A 20080-nucleotide genomic window follows, 5' to 3' on the forward strand; every position below is an offset into this window, starting at 1 on the left:
ATTATGTATAGGGAAGTATAAATAATATATGAGTGAGAAAAGAAGTATCCGAAAACATGAAAGCAACTGGTTGCTGGTTGCTGGTTGCTATTGGGGATGGAAAAGGAATTAAAATTTGTTATGTAACAACTAACAAGCATACCCTCGGTTAACAGAAAACTTTCAAAGGTCTAAAGATAAAGAAAGATGACACCCAAGAATCATCCAACTCTCATTACTATATTTGAAGTACCAAATTTCCCCTATCGATGGCATCCCTATCGCGTACATGATCCTATAGTCAGGGTTAGAGCTGTTTACTACCTCAACGTGGCAAAATCGCATCAAATAACCTCCCGCCTTTTAACGGCGGTTAACACCGTTAGAAAGGGTTAAGTACTTGCGATTTTGCCACGTTGAGGTAATAAACAGCTCTAACCCTTACTATAGGTGATGCATGCCATGGAGGCCCAAGTTACGTTGCATATGTGGGCTGATTTAATAGAGTCTTTTATTTTGTTTTATCTTATAATTTTCGTGGGTTATGTTAGGGTGGCTGAAATTAGGCCTTAGTTGAGTCAATTTTGAGTTTTATACCTTGTTTTGACTAAGGATATGTTTCCTTATTAGATTAGGAGTTATTTTCCATGTTCCTAGTTTGGTTAGGTTTTCGCATACCTTATTTGTAGTCTTTATGATGGACGAAAAATTAGGGTTTAGATTAGGTTTTAGTTGTTTCCTTATTAGACTAGGTCTCTTTATTGTTGCCTATATATAGGCCTCTTGTTATGAACGAATGATCAACCAATTTTATATCAAATTTCGTGAGTTATCACTTCTTCTTGAGAGTTTCGAATCTTCTCTTGTATATTCCAAGAGAGTTCATTTATCCGGCGTAACGGCGAGTCAACCATCCCTCGTCGCGTGTCATTCAACGTCCCCGAGTTGCTGCGTCAACTTCACGTTGGGGTTTAGGGATCCGTTCGCCTAAATCATTCCATGGGTTAGATTCAGAGGTTTTGGGATTCCATCTTCTGTTCGTGTTTTCAAGTCTTCCGTTTGCGTAGTGTTCGATTGATCGGCAAGGATCATATCATTTGGTATCAGAGCCGCGTTTCGTATCCAGATTTTCGCAGGAAATCAAGTTCTGGCAGTCTCCGAAAAACGGCAATAACTTTCTGTACAGAGCTCGGATTAAGGCGAAACAGGTGGCCACAGAAACCTCTCTCGAAGACGAAGAAGTCGTATTTCTGGGCAAAATACGATTGGAGGACGTTTGATGCTTAAAACGAAGGGTTGAAGTTGGCTGACCTGTTCAGCGATGAATTGATAAATTCCTAGGAATTCTTCAGGAGTATGACTGGAGTCGATTTGCCTACATATATGGTGGAAGAGCTGCAGAAAATCATAGAGAATGCGTTTAAGCCTATTCATGAGAGGTTAGATTTAATTGAGCAATCTCAACGGAGACCGGATCAGAATTTTCTTCAGTCAATTAGGCGTCCTCGAAGGGGTCTTATGAAAGAAGAAAAATCTTACGAGGAAGAGTTCGAGAATGCTTCTCGACAATTTTATAGCTGCAAGAAAAGGCGAGATGAAGCAAGGGATCATGAGAATATCAAGTTGAAAAATATTCCATCAATCCAAAAGAAACACGATCATAAATCGTATCTTGGAGGGGAGTGGGATAATTGGATCTATGAAGAGAAGCAGTCATTGCCAATGCAACAACTAGAAGACACCGTCACTCTCAACCAGACAAGCCACCGTTTGAATCCAAAGAAGATGAATGTTGAAGTGGAAGTCGTGGCGTATATCAATGAAGAGGCATGTTTGAATCCAAAGGAGTTGGTGGAAGTTGATAGAGAGGTTGATGTCAAAGATGATGAGTCTACTCCTAAGTTGCTAAAATTGAAGGATTCAAGTGACGAAGTGCTTGAGGAATCTACTCCAACTACTTTGGAAGCAAAGGCTTTGGCGCAAGCTAAGGGCGTTGAAAAGGAGCAGCCCATAGATAAAAAGGAGATTGGGTTTATGCAGAAGTCATTTCTTGCAAGGGCTTGTGATTGGATGTGGGCCGTGAAGGAGGAGAGGCTGATCATTGTGTTGCGGTTCAAGGTTCAAGAGAAGTCAGAGTTAGAGCCGAAGAAGAAGAAGAATGCACAAGGGAGAAAAACTATGGTCCAACAGTCAATTAATGCAAGGAACGAAAATTTGATTTTTGATCCCGGCATTTGGATTGACGACTTGGATTTGAGGACAAATCCCTTTCAAGAGGAGGGGAATGATGCATGCCATGGAGGCCCAAGTTACGTTGCATATGTGGGCTGATTTAATAGAGTCTTTTATTTTGTTTTATGTTATAATTTTCGTGGGTTATGTTAGGGTGGCTGAAATTAGGCCTTAGTTGAGTCAATTTTGAGTTTTATACCTTGTTTTGACTAAGGATATGTTTCCTTATTAGATTATGAGTTATTTTCCATGTTTATTCTCCTAGTTTGGTTAGGTTTTCGCATACCTTATTTGTAGTCTTTATGATGGACGAAAATTAGGGTTTAGATTAGGTTTTAGTTGTTTCCTTATTAGACTAGGTCTCTTTATTGTTGCCTATATATAGGCCTCTTGTTATGAACGAATGATCAACCAATTTTATATCAAATTTCGTGAGTTATCACTTCTCCTTGAGAGTTTCGAATCTTCTCTTGTATATTCCAAGAGAGTTCATTTATCCGGCGTAACGGCGAGTCAACCATCCCTCGTCGCGTGTCATTCAATGTCCCCGAGTTGCTGCGTCAACTTCACGTTGGGGTTTAGGGATCCGTTCGCCTAAATCATTCCGTGGGTTAGATTCAGAGGTTTTGGGATTCCATCTTCTGTTCGTGTTTTCAAGTCTTCCGTTTGCGTAGTGTTCGATTGATCGGCAATGATCATATCAATAGGGTCCTGTACGCGATAAGGACGCTATCAATAGGGGGGATTTGGTACTTAACCCTTTAAAAAAAAGGACTATATGTTACGGAATTGGAAAATGAGGACTATAGCTTCCATTTTTTACATTTACACTCATATTCAACACATTAAAATAAGGACTATATAGCTTCTATCATGACTCAAAATAGGAGTGTAAATGTAAAAAAATGGAAGCTATAGTCCTCATTTTCAAATTCCATAATATATAATCCCCATTTTCAAATCCGTAATATGTAGTCCTTTTTCTGAAAACACTGGAAGCTACGGTCATGTTTTAACAATTAGCTCCAATTAGATTCAAAATAATTAAGCCCATTAGGGAGCGTTTACTTTGCATGATTGATAAGAGATGAATGATTGAATATTTTCATCCTCGATAGTAGGATTTCTTCAATCTTACTCATTGAGTATAAAACAAAACTAGCTTGAATGATATAAATAATCAAGGGCCTTCAGATATTCCAAAGTTTCAATTCATCAAAATAAACAAGGTGTTAACCTTATTATTCTTTATCTATCAAAGCTAACCCTTCAAAGTAAACGCTTCATTTAAATACCGAATAACGGCATGGCAATTATATTTTAATATTAATGATTTCCACTTTGCGTTTTCCCATGCTAAGGAGGTTTGTCCAAAGTTTCAATTCATCAAAATAAACAAGGTGTTAACCTTATTATTCTTTATCTATCAAAGCTAACCCTTCAAAGTAAACGCTTCATTTAAATACCGAATAACGGCATGGCAATTATATTTTAATATTAATGATTTCCACTTTGCGTTTTCCCATGCTAAGGAGGTTTGTGTTCTTGATTTTAGACATGTTCATAGGGACGTAATTTATATTTCTCATTGTTTAGTGAAATTCGTTATTTCTTGTACCGATGTAATCATTTAAAAGTCAGATTTCTCGAACTAGTTTACAATTCATCGGAATTTAATATAATCATATCTATTTTCTCTAAAAAACAATATTTTCATATTAAATTTAAAGACAATTATGATTATTTTATTAAAAGATATTGACACGAAAATACATGAATTATTAGCTACTTTATAAGTTGCACACGAATTTTAAGGATGATAATACATAATCTTTCAATATACTTCATCCGTCCCTGAAATAAGTTCATCTTTTTTTCTTTTTAGGACGTCCCCCAAATAAGTTTCTCTTTCTTTCTTTCCATTTTTGGACAACTACCCCACCACTAATAATACTTTATTTATTTTTATTTTTTACTTTTTCACCACTCCCAATACTAATTATAACATTTTTTCACATTTTCACCACTCTCAATACTAATTATAACATATTTTTCTCCACTATCAATATACTTTATCACTTTTTTTTAAAACACATGCCGTCCTCAAAGAGGAAGTTATTTTGGGGACGGAGGGAGTATCATGTTTTTCACAAACAAAATATTTCCGGCTATTTTCTAAATCTGATATAGAAATTATAATTGACGTGACAAGTGTTGGTGTTAGCGTGGCGTCCCTAAAATTTTAACTAGAGATCAACTCATCAATTATTCCTCAAATTTATTTCCCTAAACTTTAATTTAGATTTCTTCCTCGAGCCGAGGACGAGCCCCTTTCTGAATTGGGCTGCCTCTGTGCGTAGTTGGCTGAACCCGTTTTCATCTATGGAGAAAGCGTCTTCCGCCTGCCGCCGTCTCCGCCATCTCCTTCTACCTAAACGCAAGCCCGATTCCGTCGTCGCGGTTGCCACCTCCAACACCCAAGCCAAATTTCAAAATGTCGTCGAGAAATTCAAGAAATTGTCAAACTCTGGCGGATTCCGGGCGCAACGCGCGCCATTCAAGGCCGCCGTCCGCCGCCTATCGCGAGCCGGCCACTTCTCTCACGTCGAAGACATCCTTCAACACCAAAAGCAGTACGAAAGTATCAAAAACGAACACTTCACCGCCCGCCTTATCCACCTCTATGGCCAGGCCAAAATGCTCGACCACGCCCTCCAACTGTTCGACGAAATGCCCAAACTAAACTGCCCGCGCACCGTTTTCTCCTTCAACACCCTCCTCTCCGCCTGCTTCCCTTGCAGAAACTTCGACAAGGCGATCGAGCTGTTCCGAGAATTACCGGCGAAGCTGTCGATAGAGCCCAATGCGATCACCTACACTTCAGCGATGAAAGCGTTCTGCAAAACGGGATCCTTCGACGACGCCGTTTCCTTGCTGGATGAAATGGCGGCGAAAGGCGTCGGCCCCGACGCCGTAACGTTCAGCTTGCTGTTGGGTGAGCTCTACCACAGCGGTAGATATTTGGAGGGCGAGAATGCGTGGAATCTGATGAGAGAGAAGGGCGTGGATCCGGATGTGAGGTGTTATAACTCGAGGGTGCAGGGGATGGTGAGCGAGAAGAAAATGTGGGAAGCGGTTGCATTGGTAAGGGAGATGGAGCAGAAGGGGCTGCGGCCCAACAGCTACACTTACAATGTGTTGATCAAAGGGTTCGTGGATGAAGGCAATGTTGAGGAGGTGAAGAATTGGTATGCGGCGCTGCAGGAGAGCAGCAGTGCTGCTCCCGACATCTTCACGTACCTCCGACTTGTTCCCTTTGCGTTGGATTGCATCGGCGTTGATTTGGCATTGGAGTTGTGCAAGAATTCTGCCGGTCTGAAGAAGAAACTTCCTGTGGCGATGGTGAGGAGAGTGAGTGATGAGCTGCTTAAGCACTCCAGAGTTGAGGACGCCAAACTCCTGCTCCACTTGTATACTTTGCCACATTCTCAACCCTGATTATCTTCTTTTATTATTAAGAGTTACACTTGTTTAATCAGATTCATGGTTTGGATTGCCAGTTTTTCACAAGATTTTAGATGGTGTTTGGCTAAAGCTTATTTCAAAGAGCTTATAAGATGTAATTTTTAAGAGTTTATAAGTTGTCAAAGTGTTTGGATAATTGAGCTTATAAGCCAGAGATAAAATATTTTTTTAGAGAGAGAAAATTGAAAAAAAATAAACTTGAATGATATATGATGAAAATAATAAATTGTAGTTGAAAAATATTTGTAAAAAAATTGTTGCATCTGAGCTTATAAAAAAATAAGTTGAGGTAGAGAAACTTATTTTTTGGGGAGTTTATAAGCTCTTGGAGCTTATTTTTATAGCTTATAAGCTGTTTAGGAGCTTATTTTCCCAAACACTTTGAAGGAACTTATAAGCTCCTAAACAGCTTATAAGCTATTTTGAGGAGCTTATAAGTTCAGCCAAACACCCTCTTAGTGTTTTTTTAGCATTGTGCAAGAAGATGAGGTGTATTGGCTCACATCATTTTCAGATGCATTGCTTGCACGCCATCTTAACCAGGGCCAAATTCGGGTGAAGTATCACATTTGAAAATATTTTTTAACTACTTTAGCGTGTGTGATATGATAAATGAAATTGTATTATACTAGTAATTTAGATAAAGTATCATTGTTGTAATTATTGTTATGAAAAAAATTACATAGCCTTTCGAAAATTCACGTTACTCAGTTTTATTTTAATTTTCTCACGCTCCAATAGTAATATTTTAATTTTGATGGATATTTAAAAATATTAAAGTTTTATTTTCTAAAAAACATAGGATTAAAGCTTTTCTACACCAACTAGGCCTGCGGCCCATCCTTCCTATAAATGAGATTTTAACTTGTTTATCATTTCATATTAATAAGGGGTCATTCTAAACACAGCCCCCATTTTACTCATCATAGCCCTTTAAATAATAATAATAATAATAATAATAATAATAATAATAATAATAATATTATACCCCAATAGCTCTCAATTTAAATTAATTATCTTTTCGTTTAATTTTTTTTGGTCGACATTAACAGACCATTATAATTCATTTTTCATTCTGCAAATTCATTTGAACTGTTTCAAAATTTTGGATAAACACATAAATTATTACAATTAAAATCAAACACTTGGAAACATGATTAATTAGGAATATCACCATAATTTTGATAAAAACATGCGAATTGTTGAAGCAATTGTGAGGGGTAATGACGACTATTAAGGAGAATTTGAGAAATGGTCTCAATTCACGTCATTGCAAAAGAATTATATCTCAAAAGGAAGCCTTATTCGCACGAGGTGATGGTGTTTGTGAAACTATTGCTGCGAAAAAAAAACAATGAAAGTGAATATGAAGATTAAGAGGCTGGAAACAAGGTAATAAGAAAAAGAGTAAAAGATTTACATAACAATCAACCACAGAGCAAATTCCTTCTCTGTTTATTTTCTCCAATTCTGAAATGTGATGCATCTTGTAAATTTACATTTGATTGGTAACTTGGTTGATGATTGATGAAGGGAGAGAAAAAATTTGTTGGTTTTTTCTTCCGTAAAGCTATCATGATTCTGGGTATTTGCACTAAATGAGGCTACACAGATGAAAACATGGACAATATTATAATTTTATTAATATTTTTATTTTTATTTTTAAATAGGGGCTATAAAGAGTAATGTGGGGGCTGTGTTTAGAATCACCCATTAATAAGTCCTCAGTCTAAAGAGCTTATGTGGGTTGGGCTTCCGGTGATTGACTAACTTGATGGCCCAATAATCACAATTGAAATTATAATTGAAGGTGATTTTATTCCTCCATTTGACTTTCCATAACCTTTAACAGGTCATACATACCATTACTTCTTTTGGTTAGGGTTTTTTCCTTTTTGCCTGAAGATTATGTTTTTGCTTTTGTAGATATCGAATACATGGATTGGTGGTGATTGGAATTTATAGAATGTTATGCACCGCTTTGATTAAGTGATGATAATTTCTCAACCCATACATGTTCTGAGCCTTTTTGTAAAAAATAAATAAATAAAATAATAATATTATTATTATTATTATTATTATTATTATTAATATATAAAATCATTTTTTTAGAGTAGTATTATTTTTCAAAGTTAAGTTTGTACTTTCTCCATGCATGTCATTATTGGTATTAAATTTTGTAGTATATTTAAAAGTGATAGATTAGAACAACGGGAAACCTAAATTCCATGTCATTAATTATTGGTATTAAGTTTCGCAGTATATTTAGAAGTGATGGATTAGAAATTTAGAACAACAGGAAACCCAAATTCAGTTTTCGGAGCAAATCACATGAAATTAAGAGGGGGTGTATTCGTTGTGGAATTTGATGGATTTCTATGGATTTTAAAAGTCTGGGTGTATTCGTTCAAGACTTTTAAAAGTATGCAGAAATCTGGGTGTATTCGTTCAAGACTTTTAAAAGTCCATATAAATCTGGGTGTATTCGTTCAAGACTTTTTAAAATCCATACAAATCTAGGTGTATTCGTTATTCCATTGACTTAAAATCGGGAATGACTTTCATGAATTTCATCCAAAAAATACACACGACGAAATTCGGCCAACAACCACGAGAATTGAAATCCATGAAATTTTAAGCGAGCGCTGAGTTCCAGCGCCCGCGGCCAAGAAGCCAGCGAGCGCTGGAACTCAGCGGGCGCTGGGTATAACATAGCCCACTTTTGGCTTATGTTTTCGCTTACATTGTGCCTCGAAACTTTTGGTGCTGTGTGATGTGCTTTTGATAAGTGATGGCTGACAAGCTTGTGCAAATACATAATTATTAATGGACCGACTGCATGGCTGACAAGCTTGTGCAAATGTCTTTCAGGTGGCAGCCTTTTTTGATGCCACAAGGCCCACAATTGCAAATATTAAGCTAGCTGCGAATTGGATATTAAGCTCGCTGGAAACCCAGCGAGCGCTGGGTTCCAGCGGTGCTGGGACTCATGGATTTCAATTTCAGAATTATCTCCTAAATTCTTCGAAAATCAGTGAAAATCGGGGTGAAATCCAAACACGAATTCTTTGAAAGTCGTCTGGAATCTATGTGAATTCCATAGAATTTAAATTCCATGGACTTTTTAAAGTCTATGGAAATCCACAACGAATACACCCCCCCTAAATGTACATAATTATAAAATGACTTCACTAAGTTTGTAATCCGTTCGTGAACTTTAGAGTACTAAATCTATATTAAAGAGTGAATGATCATACCTCCAAGAATATGAAATTTCCTAGTAATTTGGTCATTGCTTATAACTTTTCTTAGATTTTTTTAATATATTATTTGAAATTAAACAATATTGCATAGCATTGAGAGAGAGAGTATTAATTGAAGATGAGATAATAAAAAGGCAAATAAAGGTAAGATAATGAAGAAAAATGCAGAGACTTTCCAGTGTGAAGATCAGCTCAGACGCATAACCTAGGCTTTAAAGCGATGTTATAAAAATGAAAAACTCCAAGTAGGAAGGGGAAAAGATTGACATGATTCATACAATTTAAAATGATGGATGGCAATGGAGTAGATTGTTATCCACATTTATTTTGTTATACATTTCCTCTCATCATCAAGTGGCCGCTTACATAATCATGCTGAGGCCATTCAACAATTTATCGTTAAAAAGATTTCCACTTTTCCAACTAAATTAAAGTGGAAACGATCCAGGATAAAATCAAATTCACATATTTCCAATTATTTGGGGATAGAATAATAACTAATCTTTTCACACATATGCATCCACGTACCAATTTGGCTCAATATAAAACCAATAATTAACCACTTGAAATTAAATGAAAATCTTACTTTTAGCACTTGGCGATTCTCGCAAATTAAAACCATATATATAGATGATCTGTCTTGATTACAAAGGACATAATACACTACAAAAAAAAAAAAATGGTATTAGCGGCGGCAATTCCCGCCGGTAAAAAAGGGGCGGCCGCCGGCGATGCAATTACCGGCGACCCGTTGCCGCCGCAATTATCTCGTCGGAGATGTGATTGCCGGCGGCGAAACTTAATGCCGCCGGTAGATGTGTCGGGGAACTCAGGTGGTTGGCCGGATATTTACCGGCGGTTGTCACCGCCGCTGATTACCGGCGGCACTTAACGCCGCCGGTAATCAGCGGCGGTAGATATGCCGCCGGTGATCACCACCAACCACCGTTGTCGCCAATGCGGGGGTGATTAGCAGCGGCACCTTGCCGCCGGTAATTATATAATTATTTTAATTATTTATTTTATTTATTTATCTTATTTATTTATCTCCACCAATATTTTCGTATTTATACAATATTTCAAACCTTAGACGAACTTCCCAGTGGGTCACCCTTGTGCTCTAAGTCAAGCACGCTTAACCTTGAAGTTCCTTTTGAGTTGTCCCCAGTAGAGAACACTCCTATAATTGATATATTTTTTACCTATTAAATAATTTAAAGGCTATTTCAATATACAATATATATCATATATTCATAACATTTGAATATGACGAGATGGTATCCAAGTGATGTTGTTAATTACAGATCAGTCTCGTGCCACCCTTATTTTTATGGCAAATAAATATTTATTTTTTAATTTATTTTAAAATTTTAATTTTTTTTATCAATATAGTTTATTACTCATAAGTATTTTAATTTGATAATTTTAATGTATTTTTGAATTCATTTGCATATATGTCCTTATTTTTATGTCGAAACAATATACCTATTTATTAATTAATATGTTATTAATTTTTTTTTATCAATCTACGTTATAGAGTATAAGTATTTTCATTTTGTAATTATAATGTATTTTGAATTCATTTGCATACCTTGAATTCACTCACAATAAATAGGACAATTTGAAAACATAAAACAATCAAATTGTTCAACAAAACACAAATGTTAAACAAAGTTCAAGTGTAATTTTGTTTGTTCAGAAACATAACATAAATAAAATAGTTCAACATGATATAGATACATAGAAGTGCTGCTCAAGGTAGTTGATCCGACCGCCTCAGTATCTCCTCGAACTGACTCATCCGCTGCTCAAGGGCCTCACGTGCTGCTCGTTCGGCCTTACGTGCTGCTTCTTGGGCCGCCCTATCCTCCTCAGCCCTTTGGATGCGCTCCTCCAGTGTGGAGATCCGAGTCTCATACATCCGCTGAGACATCTGGGAAGAGCTTGTACTACTAGTAGACTCCCTACTAAGCTGGCTCACACCGGCACTTTTAGTGCCGTAGAGTCGTGACCTACCGGGACGTACGAGCTCCAAGTAGACCTCATCGAGTCGGTCCTCTCGTCCTGTCTCAGGAGCAACGCGATGAATCTCCGCCTAATTCATACATAACAATGCACAATTATTATAAAATAAATACATTTTACTATGTATTACTAATATTTGTTCAAACTTAAACATTTACATCAAGTTTGGCATCCTTTTCCGACACAAAAGTTCCATCTGCGTGCATGTCTAGGCGGAGGAAAGTGTTGTAGTTAAATGCAGTCTGGGGGACTTCACCATCCAAGAGTTGTTCATGCATTTATATAAGATAAATAAGGTAATATAATATATATATATATGTATATATATATATATTAATATTTATATTTATTAGATAAATACTTAATTGATAATTACTAACCAGACTCTGCTGTAGAATACGACTTGACTGAGACCCTCCAACGTGCCGGCTGATCCCTGTTCCAACTCCATCGGGCTCAGAGTATCGGTTCTCACGTAAACAACCTTAACCTCATCTTGATCCCAGTATGCCTTGAGTCCCGTCCAAAAGGTGTCGGACATGCCCAGCGGTGTCTCCATCATCTCTCCTGCCTCGGTCTTCTCCTTGAGCTGTCTCTTATACTCGCTCATGTTGTCACTGTACCTTTTGCAAGCATTTTTTAACCACATTTTTTCATATCAGCCTCATCATCAGGGTTCCAAGTAAACTCTTTCTGTTCAATTACCTTGAATTCCTCAAAATACAAGTCCTACACCGTTGGCGGAGTTAACTTCCACGTGTACCCTCCTGGGTTCGGAATCCTCTTAAACGAGTTCGTGCAATTGGTGGAGATCCCCGGGGGCTCGATCAAGTTACTGTTTGTGTATTCCAATATATCAAAATAATTTAAAGAATTACTTGGTATAGACAAATAATGATTTAAATTAAAATACTTACCCATCAGTATTCCTCTAAAAGAGGATCCTCCCGTCGCGCCTAGCGCAATCGGCCCTAATCAAAGCCACTGATCGGCCTTTTGGCCTTCTAGACCCAGATGCAGCAGCGGTCTGTGGAGTGGAACTCTCTGAAGTCGCAGAAATGTACGGCCCAGAGCCTGAGGAGGACTGTCGCTCCTGCTTAGGCCCAGAAGACCGACTAAAAAACTAAAAAATCCTCTACGATGAGACATGGTACTTATTTCAAATTGATTCAAATAAGTATAGACATAACCGGTATACAATTATCAAATAAAATGACAAGACTATCACAGAAATTGATTCAGATAAGTATAGACAGTATGTGAATTGCATGAAGTTTCTGATCACAAATGAATAACAAGCATAAACAAATACATTGCCAAATATTCCAAATTGTACATTTACAATTATTTCTAATCATCACTACTGTCATCATCATTACTGTCGTCGTCATCAAATGTCAACGGTTGGTCGTCGTCTTCTGGTTCATCGTTATCTTCAATGTTAACGATTCCACCGAGGGGATGAACAAGAAGTGGTGGGTCAATGTCCACAGTTGTGTGGGTAGACATAATAGTAACAACCTCTTCTTGAAATGGTTAATCTAATGTTGAGTTAGATGCGGCAGTGGAGACTTCAACCTTTGATCTTGCGTTGACTTTGCATGCTGACCACCAGTTTTTCTTTGATTGGTTCGTACTGGGATAGGGGCAGTAAAACACTTGAACTGCATGACTCACTAAAACAAACGGATCATACTTCTGATATTTTCTTGTGTGGTTCACTGAAACCAACTTGAAGTCTGTATCAATAGAAGTTCCCCGAGCAGACAAGTCAAACCATTCACATTTGAACAAGACTGTCTTCGGTAACCTTCACGAAGCCCAACCCCTCAATTTGATTCAAGATTTCTATTCCTGATCTTTGTTCTGGTGGACCCACATTACAGGTTTTATTATTCAAGAATGAAGTCTTATTTCTCCTAAACACATGGTTACGAGGTAAGAACTTCCGATGATTGTCAAACCACGATTGTTTTCCACTCTTCGGTAGTGTGAATGTTTCTGTATTCTCCATACAGTGTGGACATGCCAATTTCCCAATTGTACCCCACCCAGACAACATAGCGTACGCTGGAAAATCACTGATAGTCCAGATCAGAGCTGCCCGCATCTAAAAATTTTACTTCAACGATATGTCATAAGTGTTCACACCAACCTCCCACAAAGATTTCAACTCTTGTATCAGTGGCTGTAAGAAAACGTCCAACTTCATCTTTGGGTTAGATGGCCCAGGCACGAGGACTGTGAGGAACATGAATTGTTCTTTCATGCACAACCACGGAGGTAAGTTATACGGTGTGACAATAACCGGCCAAGAAGAATATTGACGCCCTGATTGTGCAAATGGGGCAAAACCATCTGTAGACAGGCTCAATCTCACATTTCTGATCTCCTCGGCGAATCCAGGATAGACTGAATTCAAGTGTTTCCATGCCGGTGAGTCTGCTGGATGGCGCATGATCCCATCTTCTATTGAAGTCGCATGCCATCGCATATTTTCGGCTGTTGCCGCAGATGCAAACAATCTCTGCAGTCGGGGCATCAAAGGAAAGTAGTGCATCTGTTTGGCGGCCACACGTTTCTTTCGGGGGCTTCCAGATGCCTGCAAGTTCTCCTTATATCGTGATGCACCACAAAAATTACAACTCTGTAGCTCACTATCGCCCCCAATACAACATGCAATTATTAACGCAACAATCGATCTTCTCTACTGGCAAACCCAACCCGCGCAGATTTCTCTTCGTACTGTAAAAGCTTTCAGGGCAGTTGTTATCATTTGGTAAAGTCTTTTGAACCATCTCAGATATCTGATTAAAACATCTCTCTGACATGTGATTTTCAACCTTTATGCTCATGAATTGTGTCATCCAGGATAACTGTGAGTAAGTGTCACAGGAAGGGTATAGAGGACTATCGACTGCGTTCAACATGTCATAAATTTGTTGAGCGTCAGGATTAGGCGGCTCCTCGAGATTTGGAGGATCTTGATAATTACTAGGTCCAGCATGATCATGCACCATCATTTGGTAGTTACTGTATGACCCATCATCCTCATCCATTCTAGTATGTTCTGTCGGCATATACACTGGTGCTTTCCCTTGATAACACCAGTTTATGTAATTGTGGACAAATCCACGCCTAGTAACATGTTCTCTGACTGTAGGTACAGATGCAAAGACTTTATTCTTACACTTCCTACATGGGCACCTAATGTTACCAATTCCATCTGTATACGCCGTTTGATTTATCGCAAACTCGAGGAAACTCTCAAGTCCCGTTTCAAATGCAGCACGGTCATTGTATCTCGCGTACATCCACGTACGATTATCACTCATTCTTGCAAATTCTAATTGAAAATAAAAATAAATCAAATATAATAAATTACTTGAATCTAAGAAATTTCAACGACATAACCCCACTATCCTAACTACCAAGTGCTCGACTCTACCAGCAACTATAGTGACCATAGTGGTCCTAATTTACTAAGCCTATACTAGGTCTACCCGGCCCCCCAATGTCGAAGCAATAATAAAATAACATATAAAATAATAAAAAAACAAGGTAATTAAATCAAACACAATCATTTGTTGGGAGAAGATCCTTAAGAAATAATCAATTTCTATCACAAAGGGAGAAAATCCTTAAGAAATCGATTAAATCTATCCCATAATATATAATAACATATCATTTCATCCGAAACAGTAAATCAATTTAAAATTAATCTAATTAACAAATTTCATCCGAAACAGGAAATCAATTTAAAATTAATCTAATTAACATATCATTTCATCCAAAACAGTAAATCAATTTATATTAGCATACTTAATTTAACAAAATAATAGTAAATCAATTTAAATTAATCTAATTAACAAATTTCAATTAATCATACTTTAAACATCCTATAAATTAATTAGAGTTAAATTAATTTTAATCAAACAAATAAATAAATAATAAATAAATAAAAGTCTATTAAAAACGAGAGTGTACCGTGGGGGTCGATGGCGGAACCGTGCGATGGCAGCAACGGTGAGACGACAGGATTGGCCTGAAATTAGGAGGAGAAAGAGGAAGAGAGGGTGAGAGAGATAGAGACAAAATGAAGGAAAGGTGGGGCTTACCTTGACGGAGGCGACGACAGCTAGCGGCAGCGGCAGGGGGTAGGGGGCAGCAGGGCAGGGGGCGGGAGAAGGGGGGCATTGATCTGCAGAGTTAGGGCTTGAAGCCCGAATTTGGGCTTCAAAATTAGCGGCGGCCCATTGCCGTCGCTAAAGCCCGACCCGCACTCTCATTTTACCGGCGGCAATGTAGCCGCCGCTAATCACCGGCGGCACATGCCGCCGCTATAGTTAAATTTAAAAAAAGAATTAATATACATTTTCCGGCGGCCTTAAAATTTACCAGCGGCGATTTTGCCGCCGGTATTTACGTCATATATTTAAATTTTACGGGTCGGCTGCTCCGCCGTCGGAAAGCCGTCGGTAATCGCCGGCGGCGGAGCTGCCGCCGGTAAATCGACATTTTTTTGTAGTGATATAAATTCAACGGATTAAGTTCCAAATGAAAATTTAATCCGCCCAATCTTTTGGAATGATGAGGTTTTAAATTATGATTTTAATTAATTTTAATATATTACCATAAATATTAATTCAATATTTTTGGTATATTTTTTATTTATATTAGCACTTTGGTATATTTTTATTATTATTATTAACTACGAATCATCATACTTAATACTTATCAAAAATCAATATAAAGTTTAACATCTCAAATGAGTAGTGCCCATGTGTACTTTTCTAGTTATACACGAGCGGAGGAGGTATTGATACGCATTTTGCCAACTTCAAATTGCTATTCGTTGTAATAGCTATTCGTTGTAATAGAAATGATAAATAGGGCCGACCCTTATGTATATTAAGTTGTGCAATGGCCCAGGTTGGGGGCCCAATGCTAATATTAGAGCATCCACAGTAGATCTTTTAAAAGTAATCTTAATTTTAAATTTGAGCTAAAATAATAAAAAGTGAGATAAAATGATCATCCAACAGATCACCTATATCAAGTTGGGCCCACAAAAAAATTTACACCCTCTTAAATCTAATCCTAAATTTATAAAATAGATAATGAAAAATAGGAGAGCTGTTGTGTGCAATTGTAAAATAGGGGTTAAAAATAATTTAGGGAAGACTTTAGAAGTATTTTTAGGAGTAAAATTTTGAGAGATCTGCTGTAGATGCTCATATGCACTATTAAAAAAAAATATTTCCCTACTTTACCTCAAGAAGTCGACAGAATAGACCAACAACAAATTAAAAAAAATAAAAAAATCTATTTCTAAATGCAAACAGAAAATGCAATATTCAATGGCTCTCTCTTTTATCTAGACTCTCATTTCTCCATTCCCTCTATTTTCGTGCCTGCAACTCTCCTCTCAATCTCATGAAAAATTTCACACAAACTTTCTCAAGGGCCGTCCTGCTCATTACTCCTGCCGACTCCGACACAATGTGCTCCTGCCGGCTGTCGGAACAACCAAACGGAAAGAGGTCTTTTTTTTTTTTCCCCCGCCTAGGGCCGTCCCTGATGATAAACTTAGGAGAATGCTACAAAGTTGAGCTCTAGAGTAGTTGATGAGATTGATGTTTGTAATGTTCTTGTTTTGTCACACAAATATGATAATAAAATTATTTACTTACAAAAAAAAAATACTCCCCTTATCCCCAAATTAATACCTTCCTAGAAGGAAGAAATATGAATTTTGAGGTGAAAATGTGAAAAATAAGAATAAATGAAGTCTTGAAATTGATGAAAAAAAATAAAAATTAAGAATAAATGAGATATTATTAGTAGTGAGACATAGTACAAAAATAGAAAGAAAAGTTATTTGGGGGAAAGAGGCCAAAGGGAGTATAATACTCACTTTGTCTCTACTTATCTTGGCACATTTGCTTTGGATACAGATATTAATTAAGAATAAGATGTTAAGAGTGTAAAGTGAATATGGACCATTTATTCAATGTGTGTAAAAAAAATAAGGATCACGAACTTTTTTTGCAAAGTATTATTATAATTGGGACAAATTTTAAAAAATATGTCAAAATAAATTGGACGAACGTAATATATAACAAAAAATCACTATAATAACGATAACAATAATAATAATAACACATAAATAGTGAAGCAGACATATTACACACGACGTTTTATTGTGGACCAACGATTGCACTTAATAAATACTATAGAGCCACTACATAAAGGGAAAATTAGAGAGAAGAAGAAATAAGAAGATAATGGCAAAAGACAAATTGTGATGCAGAGATGCCACATAAATTGCAAACCATATATTACATATATGATGCAGTAAATGCGTAGCCCCCATCAGACTTGAGACTCTGGTTTAGGTAAATCCTCATTGTTTATTTTTGCTGTAATCCTTCGACTCCATCATTATTTATCTCATCATTCTTAGAAGCTTCTCGAATATTTTCTGAATGTAACGCTTCATTAAGTTTGACAATATGGTCTGAATTTTTTGGCTCCTCCAACTCTACAACTTGAGTTACTACTGTTTCTGGAAGCTTCTGCTTACTGCTCATTTTCCCCGCATTTTTGTACTTAACGTAGAGTGCCATCTGAACCAGCCCAAAGCTGAACCCAAGCACATTTGGAGCCTACACATACGTATGCAAAAAAAAAAAATAACAATCATAATTTAATTTATTTGCTAAAATTAAAATATAGTATGTATGCATAGGTAGGGATATGAACTTACTGCAACGTTGAAATCTTTGATTAGAAGACCATAAAAAAACCACATGACGGCGCTTAGTGTAAGGAATAGTGATAGAAGAAATGGCATGTACTCAACACTCTTGGTTTGTATCACCTTTCTCTGCAAAAATTAATGTATTAATGATATATTTTTAAACTATTTTATGATATGTATACATAGTAAATAATTGATTAATTTGATATGCATATATATATATATATATGCTGACCAGTATGCACAATGGCGCAACGAACACACACAAGGAGAAGATGAGGCAAATCCAACCAACCACCATGGCGCGTCGCGACGGCTTCACCAGAAAAATAGTCGACACAACGATGAATCCGAACCCACAAATTATAAGAAGCGCAATCATCTTTAGGGTTTGTACCTGCATTTCAATTGTAATTTTTCGACTAAATTAATTATATCTATTTGGATATTTTTTTTAAAATAAAAATTCTGCAGCGCGCGTGTGTGTGTGAGAGCAGGGACGGATCTAGAAATTTAATAATGACCGGGCGAGATTTCACCGGATGATTCTAATAAAGTTTTAATAAAGAAAACGAGTTGAATCTTGAATAATTATTTGAAATGACACAATTATGACCGGGCGAGATTAACATATATAGATAAAAAAAAATTTAAAATTATACATTTATAGGTAACAAAAAAAAAATTGACCGGGCGACGGCCTGGGCTGCCTGGCCTTTAGATCCGTCCCTGTGTGAGAGAGAGAGAGAGAGAGAGTTTGCATTGCATGGTTAATGGTTAATTACCCTGAGCTTCTTTGGGGCGTAGAAGAGATAGAAGCAGACGTAAATGGTCTCAATGAAACAGCCAAAGGCGTTGATGGTAATGATAAGAGTGGCATTGGACTTGAGAAATGCGTAGAAAATCCAAAGCATTGCGCTAAAAAGTGCCACCACGTAAGGAATTGATTGATAACCTTCGCTTGTTTTCTTCTTGTAAATTGTATAGAATGTTGGTCTGCACTAGTTCAACCCACTTATTCGACTAATTAATCATTACCAAATAATAATCAATGTTAATTGTATGCTTAGAAGATTAGACTTACATTGGAGAGAGAAACACCATGAACGACAAAATGTTACCTGCAAAAAATTATACTACTAGTTAGTTACACTGGCAGAATTTCCTAGTAAGTATTTTTATAAATTAGTCTACGTTGGCGATGCTGCATACTGTGCACATCAAATTTTTATTTATGTGTTATTAATTAATGAGTGTAATATTGTAACAACAAGACTTAAGATTGGCTAATGATATTTTTCTTAAAATTAATGACTCAACTCAAAAAGGGGGGGAAAAAAAACAATAACCATGACCTATATTGGTTTGCATGCAGACATTAAATACTATATATGTATAAAATAAATATGTAAATAGTTTTTACCAAGTAGTCCAAATGCCAAAGCCCATTCCTCAGAGAAACTTGCCATCTATTTTCTAGAATTTTTTTTTGATTTCAAATTAAGCTCAAAATAGATCTTGTGTTTGCTTATCTTGTGGGCAATACTGAATCCTTAGACATCCTATTTATATACAGAGAAATCATAGGACACCTGTGCTAAAGTTTCAACGCTTAGCCAAAAGAAAAAATATCTAATTTTTTATTTAATTTGAAAATAAATTAAGAGCTATTGATAAATTCTGTAGAGAAAAGCAACTTTTTTCCTGGAGATATTATAAATGTTTCGTACATGAGGGGTACAATAGTCACAACCTTTAATTCGTGCAATAATTTTGGAAACTAACAATATTTAGATTAGTCAAATTGTTAAAGGGAATCTATCCTTGAATGTGTTCTCCGATTCAGCAAAAACCCAATCTATAATTGTTAACAATATTTAAAGGGTTAAGTACCAAATACTCCCCCAACGTTGGGGCCCCTATCGCGTATAAGACCCTATAGTCAGGGTAGGCGCTGTTTACTACCTCAACATGGCTAAACCGAAGCAAATCTCCCCTTGCGTTTTAACACCGTTAAGTCACCGTTAAAAAAATTATTATTTTTTAATTTTTAATTAAGATGGTCTCTCTCTCTCTCTCTCTCTCTCTCTCTCTCTCTCTCTCCCCCACCCCCTCCCCCCATCGAGCATCCTTTCCCGGCGAGAGAACATCGCCCCTCCGCCGTGGTCTCCACCTTCCTAGACGACGCTAACCCCGTGGAGCCCGCCGCAGCCGATCCGGCCTCCCCGGCGGCGCCATTTCCCGCACCCACGATATTCAATTCCCCACCAAAGTGGAGGATGATGGCACCGCT

General features: G+C 37.1%; 2 protein-coding genes across 2 annotated transcripts; one reads left to right on the top strand and one right to left on the bottom strand.

Annotated features, from left to right (window-relative positions):
* Positions 1–3932: 3932 nt before the first annotated feature.
* Positions 3933–5775, top strand: LOC131020186 (pentatricopeptide repeat-containing protein At3g13160, mitochondrial-like). Its single transcript, XM_057948878.1, has one exon. It carries the CDS (start codon positions 4594–4596, stop codon positions 5707–5709), a length of 1116 nt encoding a protein of 371 aa, XP_057804861.1. The 5' UTR covers positions 3933–4593; the 3' UTR covers positions 5710–5775.
* An 11384-nt stretch (positions 5776–17159) lies between these two features.
* Positions 17160–19328, bottom strand: LOC131020187 (bidirectional sugar transporter SWEET13-like). The gene is made up of 6 exons (XM_057948880.1): positions 19211–19328; positions 18872–18908; positions 18573–18783; positions 18023–18184; positions 17794–17913; positions 17160–17692 (listed from the first exon to the last, which is right to left on the bottom strand). Exons 1-6 carry the CDS (start codon positions 19254–19256, stop codon positions 17438–17440), a joined length of 831 nt encoding a protein of 276 aa, XP_057804863.1. The 5' UTR covers positions 19257–19328; the 3' UTR covers positions 17160–17437.
* Between the last annotated feature and the right edge of the window lie 752 nt (positions 19329–20080).

The sequence above is a fragment of the Salvia miltiorrhiza genome, chromosome 4, assembly GCF_028751815.1.
Source record: "Salvia miltiorrhiza cultivar Shanhuang (shh) chromosome 4, IMPLAD_Smil_shh, whole genome shotgun sequence".
Lineage (NCBI taxonomy): Eukaryota > Viridiplantae > Streptophyta > Magnoliopsida > Lamiales > Lamiaceae > Salvia > Salvia miltiorrhiza.

Bases quoted from the DNA above. Each gene is read 5' to 3' on its own strand.
- LOC131020186 (XM_057948878.1), top strand. From the start codon at position 4,594: ATGGAGAAAGCGTCTTCCGCCTGCCGCCGTCTCCGCCATCTCCTTCTA.
- LOC131020187 (XM_057948880.1), bottom strand. From the start codon at position 19,256: ATGGCAAGTTTCTCTGAGGAATGGGCTTTGGCATTTGGACTACTTG. The intron at 18,784-18,871 runs GTAAGTCTAATC...GAACTAGTGCAG, and splicing joins ATGGTGTTTCTCTCTCCAAT to ACCAACATTCTATACAATTT. The intron at 17,693-17,793 runs GTAAGTTCATAT...ACGTATGTGTAG, and splicing joins TCAAAGATTTCAACGTTGCA to GCTCCAAATGTGCTTGGGTT.